General features: G+C 44.2%; 1 protein-coding gene across 3 annotated transcripts; it reads right to left on the bottom strand.

Moving 5' to 3' along the window:
* Positions 1 to 1,307: 1,307 nt before the first annotated feature.
* LOC102206023 (neuropeptide FF receptor 2-like) lies at positions 1,308 to 11,035 on the bottom strand. Of its 3 annotated transcripts, none has more exons than XM_005744542.1 (3): positions 11,007 to 11,035; positions 5,120 to 6,511; positions 1,308 to 3,139 (listed from the first exon to the last, which is right to left on the bottom strand). In XM_005744542.1, exons 2-3 carry the CDS (start codon positions 5,992 to 5,994, stop codon positions 2,146 to 2,148), a joined length of 1,869 nt encoding a protein of 622 aa, XP_005744599.1. In that variant the 5' UTR covers positions 5,995 to 6,511; positions 11,007 to 11,035; the 3' UTR covers positions 1,308 to 2,145. The 3 variants fall into 3 exon arrangements, with proteins under 3 accessions (XP_005744599.1, XP_005744598.1, XP_005744597.1); XM_005744541.1 differs by lacking the exon at positions 11,007 to 11,035 and adding an exon at positions 6,919 to 7,233; XM_005744540.1 differs by lacking the exon at positions 11,007 to 11,035 and adding an exon at positions 6,937 to 7,233.
* Between the last annotated feature and the right edge of the window lie 566 nt (positions 11,036 to 11,601).

The raw sequence follows: 11,601 nt of genomic DNA, 5'->3' as shown, positions 1-11,601 counted from the left end.
AATAAATGATGTTAATAATGTGTGTTGTTAGCTCCAGTAGATGTGTTTTCTTTGTGTACAGGCTGTGCTGCTCTCAGCTTCACTGCTCTTTGTGGATTCAGGAATTTAAAAAAGTAATAAGCAGATGAGGGATCACAGCTGATTTCCAACATAGACGGGATCAAGGCAGAATTTGGTGAATGAACCTAAACAGCGTCATCAGCTTAAATTTATGCCAACTTCCTCTGTAGACATCAATTTTTCTTTTTTTTTTCATCAAAGGTGTATGCTGAACGAGTATTTCTCCTTGGAAAAAGAAAAATTCAAAGAAAGTATTAAAAGCTGAACATTACCATGACATTCATGTCTGTGATGAATGTGAATGACGACAACTGTATCAATGGTTCAGGCTGCTGTTATTATAAGGCTTTAGGAGATTTTCGTGGCCCACGTTGGGCCCTTTAGTACCAACTGAGCCTGTTTAAACACCATAGCTTGTATTGTGTCACTACCATGGCCATCCCTTCACTGTAGGACCGCAGTGTACCCATCTTCCTGAACATGAGAGCAACCGCACTGAACTCAAACAGCCTCCACAGTCACCAGATTTCAATCCGATAGAACCCCACTGGGATGTGATGGAATGGGAGGTTCTCATCATGGATGTGACAAATCTGCAGCAACTGTGTGACGCTATCATGCCATCATGGACCAAAATCTCTGAGGAATGTTTTCCGGAGCTTATTGAATATGTGCCACAAAGAATTTAGGCAGCTCTGATAGTAAAAGTACCAACATGGTACCAGAGCAGTGTACCTAACAAAGTGGACGTCGAATGTAAACCCGGTCCTGGCAAATATTCACTTTTGTGCAAATGACATTAATTGTCCAATAGAGCACATAGCTTCATCTTGTTCAAAGCTTAAACGTATTTTTGATGCTACCTTTACACAACTGAAAAGCTTAACAAAGTTATTTATTTTAAAAGCCGTGAATAATTTAGCTGTTGTTACAAATCTGGGCTACTGAGAATTCTTCCTTTTACACAACCTTAGTAATTCTCTACTTTTTTACTTCTTTATTGTTCAGCTCACAAGAAAATAAAATTAAGTAGTTTTTTTGTTTTGTTTTGTATTTTTACTAGGGACTGCCTCCTTACTTTCCTTAACGGTGGGAATTTACTGTATACAGATTCACCTTCTCAGTCTACATTCCTTAAAAAGAGCTCTATTGTTCAGTACACATGGAGGTTCACGGGCATAATTTTTTTCTTGCACTTTCCGGTCAGTCCATCCTTTTAAGGCTCCAGAAAATGAAGAGCTGTTTTATTCAGTGTATATTACATTTATATTATATTCACATAAAAGCCATTCTTTGGTTACAGCCAACTTAGTTATGTAAATGCATGAAGCAAAAACGTGTGCAGAGCAATGCCCTTTGCAAAAGTTCATGTTTAATAATACTTCCCAAGATTCACGCTGAATTAGATAAAAAGAGCTTTAATGTATGTGGCTCCTCCTTCCTGAAATCTTTCTCGACTTGATTTAACATTGCAAAACAGACATTAATGGCCACATTATTCAGTGAAGACCTGTCAGAAACTCTCGCAGACAGTCTGTGTATAATACAGTTTGTTCCCACATGACCCGTGAGCACAAAATACAATCAAAGCCATTAGCAAAAACAAAGAAAAGCAGAGACACATGACACTTTACCTCCTGCTGCGTTATTGTCTTATGCAAATGATAGAAGCTGTTGTAACTATGATATCACTTGCATGTAATGGCACGCTCCATAATTTATCCTTCCTAATGATAACCAGTTTTCTCACCCCGGGCTAAATAAATCTCTGGCTGTTGCCTTACGTTGATCAGTCCATTGCTCCTGCCTCCACATGCTTTAAAAAAATAAAAGAACTTATTGTTGCAAATTCAACTCTTGGGTCCCATGTGCTCCAGATGACACGGAGAGGCTTCTACACATGAAAAGAAGGAGAGAGTACAGAGCAGGTCACTTTATCCTAAAAGCAACGACTGACTCTTGCCATGGATTATTATACAATGTTAACTGCAAACTTTAACTTGGGAGCGGTGTGCGTGTTTATACTGCCTGCAGGAGAAAAGGAAGCAATTCCTCCCGGCTGATACATCAGATAAACTGCAGTTTTCATAGGCTGGTCATATCCGTTGTTTCATCCTCCGTGTCCCCAACCAGAGAGTAGGTTTGTGGTGTTTTGCTCCTGTGCTGCCCAGCATAACAGAAAGCAGCTTTGCCTAAAGTAATGATGTCTCTCTTATCAGCTGACAGACTATACACTCTATCCCCCGAATGCCTCCTCGGAGGTAGCACGTCTATTTCCACAGGACTGATTCCTAAAGGTAACGGTCCAGCTTTCTCATTTAGAGAGTGTCTCCGTGTTGGCAGGAAGTCTGCTTTTTGTATGGTGTGCTGGAGGCCGTGGAGCTGGCAGGGTAACAAGGAGCTGTCGCACACGCTGGGACTGGACCGACACCAGTCTGAGATGCTGTGGTCGGAGCCCGCTCGGCTGTCTGAACTGTCTCTGACCTTCTGCCCCAGGCCCTGGACTCTCGCCAAGTTCAAGAGCCTCGGTATTGTAACCATGGATGCAGACGCCGCCACTGCAGCAGCGATAGGGCGGCGCTCAGCAGACGACACTTTGCTGTCAGTTATCCCTGCTGCAGGAGGCACCACTGTAACTGAGCTGGAGAATGATGAGGAGTTGAAAAGAGCGGCAACCTTTTGGTAGTATCGTGTCCTTATGACCTTTGCTGAGCGGTACAGGTCTCCGATGAAACAGTAGCAGATCGGATTAAGGCTGGAGTTTGTCAGGCCTAGCCACTGGGCAAACGGTCTTGTCTGCAGGAGCCAAGACGATGGCCTTTGCTCGCAGTCAATCCAAAGGTCGGCCAAGTAGAGCGGCAGCCAGGACACTGCAAATAGAAGCACTAGACACACCACCATCTTGGCAATCTTCTGACGCATCTTAAGGCGTGAGGTGTGAAGAGCTTGGCTTCGGGGATCGAGATCAGCGAAAGTGGATTTCTTTCCTCCCCAAAGCCGCCTGCCCGTGAGGAATCCTATGGTGAGGTTAAAGGTCACTGGCAAACAGTAGAGCATCACAAACAGCAGCACGTTGTATCTGCAGAGGAAGTGAAGTGAAGAAGTGAAAACATTAACAATGAGATGGTAATTTCAATCTTTTCTGAAACCCTAAAATACGTAGCAGCAGTTTTATGTGGTGGAATTCTAACATTCACATTTTGTATCGCATTGGCACCCTCCAAATGGAGCTATTGAGAAAGATATATTTTTATTGCAGCAACATTTCAAAGTTATATCTATTGCAGTGCAAGTATAGATGGTAACTGGCCTGTATTTGTATAGCGCTTTACTTGGTCCTAAGGACCCCAAAGCGCTTTACACTATACACAGTCATCCACCCATTCACACACTGGTGATGGCAGCTACAGTGTAGCCACAGCCACCCTGGAGCGCACTGACAGAGGCAAGGCTGCCGGACACTGGCGCCACCGGGTCCTCTGACCACCACCAGTAGGCAATGGGTGAAGTGTCTTGCCCAAAGACACAACGACCGAGACTGTCGGAGCCGGGGCTCGAACCGGCAACCTTCCGATTACAAGACAAACGCCCAACTCTTGAGCCACGATCACAATCCTCTGTCAGGAAAACAGAGGATTGTTCTCAAAACTGTTCAACTTATTCCTGTTTTCACAGACGTTAGACAAGGATAAATATTGCAGGATTAAAACCAGCATTATTGTCTTAGAACTGAAAAGTGTTATTGGTATTGTTAGATAATCATCACCTCTGCTAAATGGATTCACAGACAATGAATGTCGCCACAATGGCTACAAAGCTAAAATGAAAGTGGAGAGTAGGGCTGTGCGATATGACCAAAATCTCATATCCCGATATAAGAATTCTATCGTCCGATAACGATATAAATCACAAAAATGTAACATTTTCTGTAAATTCTGGCAAATTCTGGCAGCTCGACTTGCGTGAAGTGTTTCCAGCTGCGGGTCATGTAGCTGGAGTCGAGTGTTTTAACCGATGCATGAAACGATACATTTTTAGACATAAGTTTTCTTTGTGAGTATTTATTACACGGCGTGCTGCGGGTAAAACCCTGTTCTAACGTTTGAGTCTAAGGTTTATTTTTTAGCACCTGGCGGCTTTTTTTTTAACTTCTCATCCGTAAATACTCTGCATACTCTTTCACGTGATTCAGTTTATTTTGAAAAGTCTCAACAGGATCTTGAGCTTTATTGTGAAAGGTTTATGTGGAACATAAACAAGCGGACACGCGATGGTTTTACCGTCGTTGTTGCTAACCACAACGCATAAAAACAGGCGCTTGTCCGTCCGTAGTGTGGTTATATAAAATATAAGAGAAAGAAAGAACTTTAAGAAATTAATATAGCCACTACAGTGACCATCAAAACGATGAAAAAATATTGCTGTAAACGGTTTATTTTGACACCACGAAACAAACAATAGCGTAAAATGAAACGTTAGATGTTTTTATATCGTCATCCGATATATATCGTTATATCGAACAGCCCTAGTGGAGAGTGCACACAACAGAAGTCATTTTGAGCTACTCGGCAACCTATGATTAATGGAAACAAAACAAAGAAGAAGAAGAAAAGAAGTTGGACTCTTTCGAGCATGTTGAAATTGTCAATTTGACTCTTCAGACACCTCTGCATGATAAGTGGCTCCCTGCATATAAATATAGGACCCCTGGCAAGCAAACTTTAACAACAAGCATGGGTGTAGAAACTGTTTTGCCTCAAATTACAAATTACTCACAAAGCTAGTCTGAACAGCCAATAGGAGCCATCTGTGATGCCTCCTCCAATCTGATGAGCTCAATTAAACATTCATTCCTGGCAGCAGAGCTGGAGGGTTAAAAAACCCCACAAGCGGTGGACATCCAACAAAAGCGTAGCCCAACAGCACTCAGGGCTGAGGGTTTGTGTCAGGAACCTCAGACTGCATTTCCATTTGTGTCGTTCACGGCTGAACTGAACTTAATCTTGTAATACAAACTAGGTCATTGGACTCTGCTACGATCTGCAGGCTGATTACTTACCCCTGTTTGAGACGATGCTGAGGCCACTCCTCCTGACAGACCAAGATGGTGAAAGTCTCAAAGCTGATCTCTCGACGCCGGTTCATCACTGCGATGGGAGCGCACATCATCGAGGACACCGTCCACACCACAGCAACAGTTGCCAAGATCCGGCGGCGGGTGAACATGGTACGAGCTCGGAGCGGCGATCGAACGCTGTAGTAACGGTTGACGCTGATCACCGTCAGCGTTAACACGCTGGCCGAGACCGAGACAGCCTGCGTGAAGGGCACCGCTCGACACAAGAGGTCACCGTACACCCAGGCGGTGTAGATCTGGCTTCCCAAGGTGATGGGCATGCACACGCACACCACAGCCAGGTCGCACACCGCCAAGTTTACTAGGAGACTGCGTGTAGCACTCACGCCAGCTAGCTGCCGACTGCGCCGGCTGGTGAGGACTCGAAGGGACATCAAATTGCCAACGAATCCCAAAATGAATGACAGGCTGTACATTACAGTCAAAGCAATGGTGCTGGGCTCGTGGAGGGTCCAGAGCAGCATGCTCTCCAGGTCTGCCAAATCATTCGAGGAAAAGTTGGTGAAGGATAAATCGAAAGAGGAATATGATGTTTGCCTGATGGCTGAGGAGGAGGTGGTGGACAAGAAAGGGAAGGCGATGAGGGAGGAGTACGGAACAACAGCGGTGGGCAGCTTAGAGGGCAGAGGCTGATGAAGAGAGCCAGTCGGGGGGATGAAGGTGGCGGGCAGATTTAGAGCGCTGTGGAAGCTGTAGCTGTGGTTGAGTTTTTGCTGAGCGCTGTCGTGCTGCAACTGTGTGGTGAAGGTGGGCTCAACTGAGCTCCAGTCCGACAGCTGGTCACGGGAAGGATCCATGCTGTTTCCCAGTGGAAGCAGTAGAGAAATATGGAAATCTCTCAGCTGGATGGCTTACTGGGTGGGTTTACCTTGGTCCATGTTAAAATCCATTCTGACAGACGAAAAAGAACAAGCCAAAAGCATACATTATTAAAATCCAAAAAGGAGAGAAATCCTCATCAAAAACGTCACATCAGGTTCCACAGTCTTGCCTTGAGTTCTGCAGGTCCTTCTGAAGCGCGTGGACAAAAATCTCTTTAGAGAGATGAAAACCTTGGTTTCCCATCTTATGCCACATCCTATGAGTCAGCTGGAGTCATGACGCTGTTCAACACTGGTCCCAGTGCAGTTCTTATGTAACGTGTGGTACATTCGTTCCTCGAGGGAGTGGCTGTCTGAACCTGATAATCCACCACCAGACATTAACAGTCTTTTTCACCTTCAAGGAAGGGAAAACTCATACAAACCACCCCCCGTCTGCCTCACGCTCTCGTCCTCCTCGCACCTGTAGTCCGTCATAGTGATGCAGTCCCATCTGTTTAGAGAAACCGGGCAGATATCAGAGGCTGTTTTCACCTGTAGCTGTATTAACAGCTACGCAGAACTGGCAACAGCAAATCACACATTCCTGGACAGAAAACCACTGACACGCATTTAATGACCTAAGTAAGTAAGTCAATATTTGCTGTCGTTTTGTTTTTAGTTGCAACCTCATTAAGAATAAGAAAAAATAATAATGTTAGTTTTTTACTTTCCTAAAGTGCCCCTAGACAAAAAAATCATCTAGGCTATGAACAAAGACAGAGTCCACATAACCACGTCACCTAGAAATCAAAGCAACCGCTTCTGTTAAAAGACATACAAAAACCATAAATAGTTAAAAGGTGGAAAAATGAGATAGCAGTTTGTAAAATAATGACAATATAAATACAAAGAGCTGACCCAGAGAGTTTTACTGACTGTGCATATGCGGATCATCTTGATGCTGAAAGCCTGAGGATGTTAAAGAGGCAGCCAGATACTGAAGATCTGCAACACACACACACGCGCGAAAAGAAAAAAAAAAAAGACAGTAGCAAAGTTGCTCCTGGATCGCTGACAACTGGTATGTGCGCTGTAAAATCCCTCTTTCAGTCCCAAAGCGACAGCGTGCTTTGTTGTTTGGAGAGCTCTTTGTGTTTCCGTCAGCTTTTCTTTAACACTAACGAGCTCAGATGTCTGCGCTCCTGCAGGCGGGAGCACCGAGCCCATCCGCCACTGCAGGACTGAATATGTGAGAGGAAGGGATAAAGAGTCAGGGAGCGAGCAGCTGCTGCCCGACACACACACACACACACACACACGCATACACCGCCTCGTACTCAATCACACTGCACCTATGGCACTTATGAAACCCTATAATCAATCAAAAAGTGTCTCACTTCACTCCACAGGCTCCTGTGTGCTAAAGTGAGGGCACTCTGTGTTTCAGTTACAACCCATAAAATTGACATTTGCCTCTTCTCTTGACACACACAAACAGAGGTAAACTCAATTCTGTCTTCTGATTGATTACAGGAGCCAAATGGCTTAGTGACTTGTAGCTTACAGTTCTGCCATCGCTCTGGCAGCAGCTACGGATTTTGACTGAATGAGTGAAAAAGCTCAGTGTTTAGATCCTATATATATCCGTAATCTGCCCAGCTATAGTAACCACGTTCCCCTGGAAACAAACGGGTTAATGATAAATGGCAGGGTCAGATTTATTGCCTGCTACAGGGATAAAATCAAATACTGGCAAAGCAGATGTTAGCCCAGTTCCCCAGCACCCGTGTTTGAGAATATGCATGCAGCAGGCAGAGCTTGTAGCTATATGGATACTGAAAATTATCCTGTGTGTTGGTCACTTCTGATTCAATTAGAAGCGTATTGTATGATCAAAGAAACATCAAATGTTTTTGTTTAAGAACAGCGCCTGAAACTGAAGGAGTTCACGGTTATGTTCAATCAACATAAATGGAGTACTAACCAAAACACAGGATATAGCTACTTGTTTACGGTCTTTTCGTTATTATTCCCTTATTATTACCCAGCTACCTTTCAGAGCATCACTGAAGAAACCAAAACCAATAATTATTGTACATGGAATTCATAAAAAAGAGCAATTCAAAGACACCGCTAAAAGATTAAAGGAAGATGTTCAAAACACATCAGATCTCAGTAAGTCACCACATCGTTTGATGGAAATGAAAATGATCACCCTACAGAGGGCTGAATTCAAATCACGCTGCTGACTAGTCTATTTAATCCAAATTTCATTGCAACAACTCAAAATAGTACTCAGTAGTTTGTATGGTCCCCGCGTGGTTTTATGCATGCTTGACAACATCGGGGCGTACTCCAAATGACAAGGTGCATGGTGTCCTGGGGGATCTCCTGCCAGATGTGGGCCAGGACATCACTCCCGGAGCTCCTGGATAGTCCAAGGTGCAAACAGATTGCAACAGATAGACAAGAACATAATGTCCCAGAGGTGGATTTAGGTGAGGTGAGCATGGGGGCCAGTCAATGGTATCAATTCCTTCATCCTCCAGGAACTGCCTGATAGTTTCACCAAATGAGGCTGTTGCCTAGGGGTGGGCAATCTCAGTCCATGAGGGCCGGTGTCCCTGCAGGTTTTAGATCTCACCTTGGGTCAACACACCTGAATCACATGATTAGTTCGTTACCAGGCCTCTGGAGAACTTCAGGACATGTTGAGGAGCTAATTTAGCCATTTAAATCAGCTGTGTTGGTTCGAGGACACATCTGAAACCTGCAGGGACACCGGCCCTCATGAACTGAGATTGCCCACCCCTGGCCTAGCCTGTAGAGGTCTGTGCGTCCCTCCATGGATATGCCTCCCCAGACCATCACTGACGTAGCGCTGGTCATGCTGAACTCATAAAGTCTGTTTCTTAATATTTAGTCAGAAACTGTTACACCTGCTAGAGGTCCTTTTGAAACTCTGGCTGTGCTCAAGCTGTTCCATGTGTCCAGCTGATGGGTTAAGGACCTTCTACAGCCTGCCCAGCTCTCCTAGAGTAACTGCCAACTTCCTGGAATCTCCTCCGTAAGACTGAGCTTGAGACACAACAAACCTTCTGGTAACAACATGTATTGATGTGCCATCCCAGAGGAGTTGGACTATCTGTGCAACCGCTGTAGGGCCCAGGTATCGCCTCATGGTACCAGTTGTGACACTGACACCAAAGCAGCTGAAACTGATTAAAACCCCTTCTGCTACTTAACTCAACACATCAACAACCCAGTGGTGGAATTGACTTGATGCAGTGCTCTGATTAAAATAGTGTTCCTTGAATTTTTTTGAGCAGTATATTTTAATGTCAAGTTTGTTCATAGCCTACTTTGGCTTCGGTGACAGCTTTCGAACTCCGTTCTCTCAACCAGCTTCACGAGCCCATCACCTGGAACCTTTCCAATAACTATGAAAGAAATTTTATAATATAAAAAATATGCTGAGATTTAATTATTAATAATGGATTGGATTTATATAGCGCTTTTCAAGGCACCCAAAGCACTTTACAGTTCTACTATTCATTCACTCTCACATTCACACACTGGTGGAGGCAAGCTACAGTAGCCACAGCTGCCCTGGGGCAGACTGACAGAAGCAAGGCTGCCATATCGCGCCATCGGCCCCTCTGGCCAACACCAGTAGGCGGTAGGGTGAAGTGTCTTGCCCAAGGACACAATGACCAGGACAGAGAGCCCAGGGATCGAACCGGCGACCTTCCGGTTACAAATGCACTTCCCAACCCCCCTGAGCCACGGTCGCCCACAATTTCATGCTTTTTTCAAATATAGACAGCATAAAAAACATGCTGCTGTGCCATTGCATCACCCGTTGGTTTGCACAGCAGCGATTTGTCAGACATAAGGGAGCCAATCCCAAACATATAGTGTTTTTTATTGTTTGTTTCTCTCTGAGTGGGACAATAAATTATAAACTTAATGTTGTGCTGCATTAAATAAGACTTGAAAGATACCATATAGTCATCAGAAGAGTGCTTACTGAGGTGATAAATCACGTCAGCAGCAGGGCAACTTTCTGACTTGTCTTACTTTTCTTTTGAAACCAGAGGTTTTGCCCTCTGTTGGCCACCAAGTGCGTCTGCATTTCAGGCCCTATACCAGGGGTCAGCAACCTTTAACACCCAAAGAGCCATTTGGACCCAGTTTCCACGAAAAAGAAAACACTGGGACATCTAAAATGAAGTTAACACTGTATATATTGTTTTTTCTACCTTTATGCTTTGTGTGAACAACTAAAGTGTGTTGCTCATGAAATCCATGAAGTGCTACAGAGAAAGTTACATTTTATTTATGTAATGAACACATTTTGAACTCTTAAAGAAATATAATAAAAGGAAAGACACCCAGCTGAACTAAAATGATCCATGTAGCAAAGAAAAACTGTTGAGAGCTGCCAGCCTTATATCGCCTTTGGACTTTTGGAGCCTTGACCTGACTTTTAAAAAAATCAATTGGAAAAAAGCACTATGCTGCTAAAAAAATGAAAAATAAATATTCGCAAAATTCTGCATAAATATTTATTTATTTACTTATATTTATTTTACATGGTAAATGTGTGTGGCGGGGCTTGGTCTGCAGCGCCGCTGCAGGGGAGGCGTACGCACCTGAGCTGCACCCGCAATCACGCCTCGCCGCCTTAAAGTCTGTGCTCTCTTTGCTGTTGTGTTGTCGGGCTGTGAGCTGAAAAGCCGGCTGTATGCGCACAGCAACCGTGTGTGAAAAGTGGTCAATAAAGAGATGCCGAAAAGCTTGTTCATGGAAACATCGTCGGGTCTGCCGTGATATGTTTACAATGAGACTTCTGCTCCTGAACCTCTGCGCACAGTGAAGTCACTTTCATCTTTACGCAGGACTGTAAGCTGTCATCTGTGACGCGGGAGCCGTGTTTGTTTTTAACATAGTTCGCGATGGAGCTGCTGACATAATGTGGATCCGAAGATCCATAATTGGCCTACCTGGGGTTGAAAGTCTCGATAAATGCTGGCATTTCGGCGGGTACACCGGCTTCTGCGAGTGTGACGCTTATTTTGAGCGACGAAAAATAATAAAATATAATTTTATTTTTATATTTCAATATCACAATAATGTTTCAATTTAGAACTACAAGTTTAAAAAGAAGTAATACAAAAAAAATACACGTCAGCTAAATACTTGTAATTATTTTCCCAAACCACATAGAGCCGCAGTATAAGGACTAAAGAGCCGCATGCGTCTCCGGAGCCGCAGGTTGCCGACTCCTGCTCTATACAGTTTGCTGTGCTTACTGTCTGCAAACAGGGCCATACAGTTGCTCATCATGCAGTCCCTTTGTATACTCAGAGCATTTTATAACATGCAGACCAGTTACATGCTGGTCACAACCGCTGAAGGAAAATTATGCAAATTAATCAAATAGGACAGAATAATTGGAGAGGCTAGTGTTACTGACCCTATCGCACCTTGTCTCCGTTAACACTGATAATCACTGAGCTCAGAGATCTCTGAGGTGACTGCAGCAATGCACAAGACCTGGGAAGAATAGCCTGTCCTGCTAAATAGGAGCTCGCATGA

The sequence above is a fragment of the Pundamilia nyererei genome, unplaced genomic scaffold (genome assembly GCF_000239375.1).
Source record: "Pundamilia nyererei isolate P.nyererei 1_Seehausen unplaced genomic scaffold, PunNye1.0 scaffold00145, whole genome shotgun sequence".
In the NCBI taxonomy this organism is placed as follows: domain Eukaryota; kingdom Metazoa; phylum Chordata; class Actinopteri; order Cichliformes; family Cichlidae; genus Pundamilia; species Pundamilia nyererei.
Note: the sequence above shows the minus strand (reverse complement) of the source record. Positions and strands in the feature narration are given on the sequence as shown.

Bases quoted from the DNA above. Each gene is read 5' to 3' on its own strand.
- LOC102206023 (XM_005744542.1), bottom strand. From the start codon at position 5,994: ATGGATCCTTCCCGTGACCAGCTGTCGGACTGGAGCTCAGTTGAGCCC. The intron at 3,140-5,119 runs GTAAGTAATCAG...CTTCCTCTGCAG, and splicing joins CAGCATCGTCTCAAACAGGG to ATACAACGTGCTGCTGTTTG.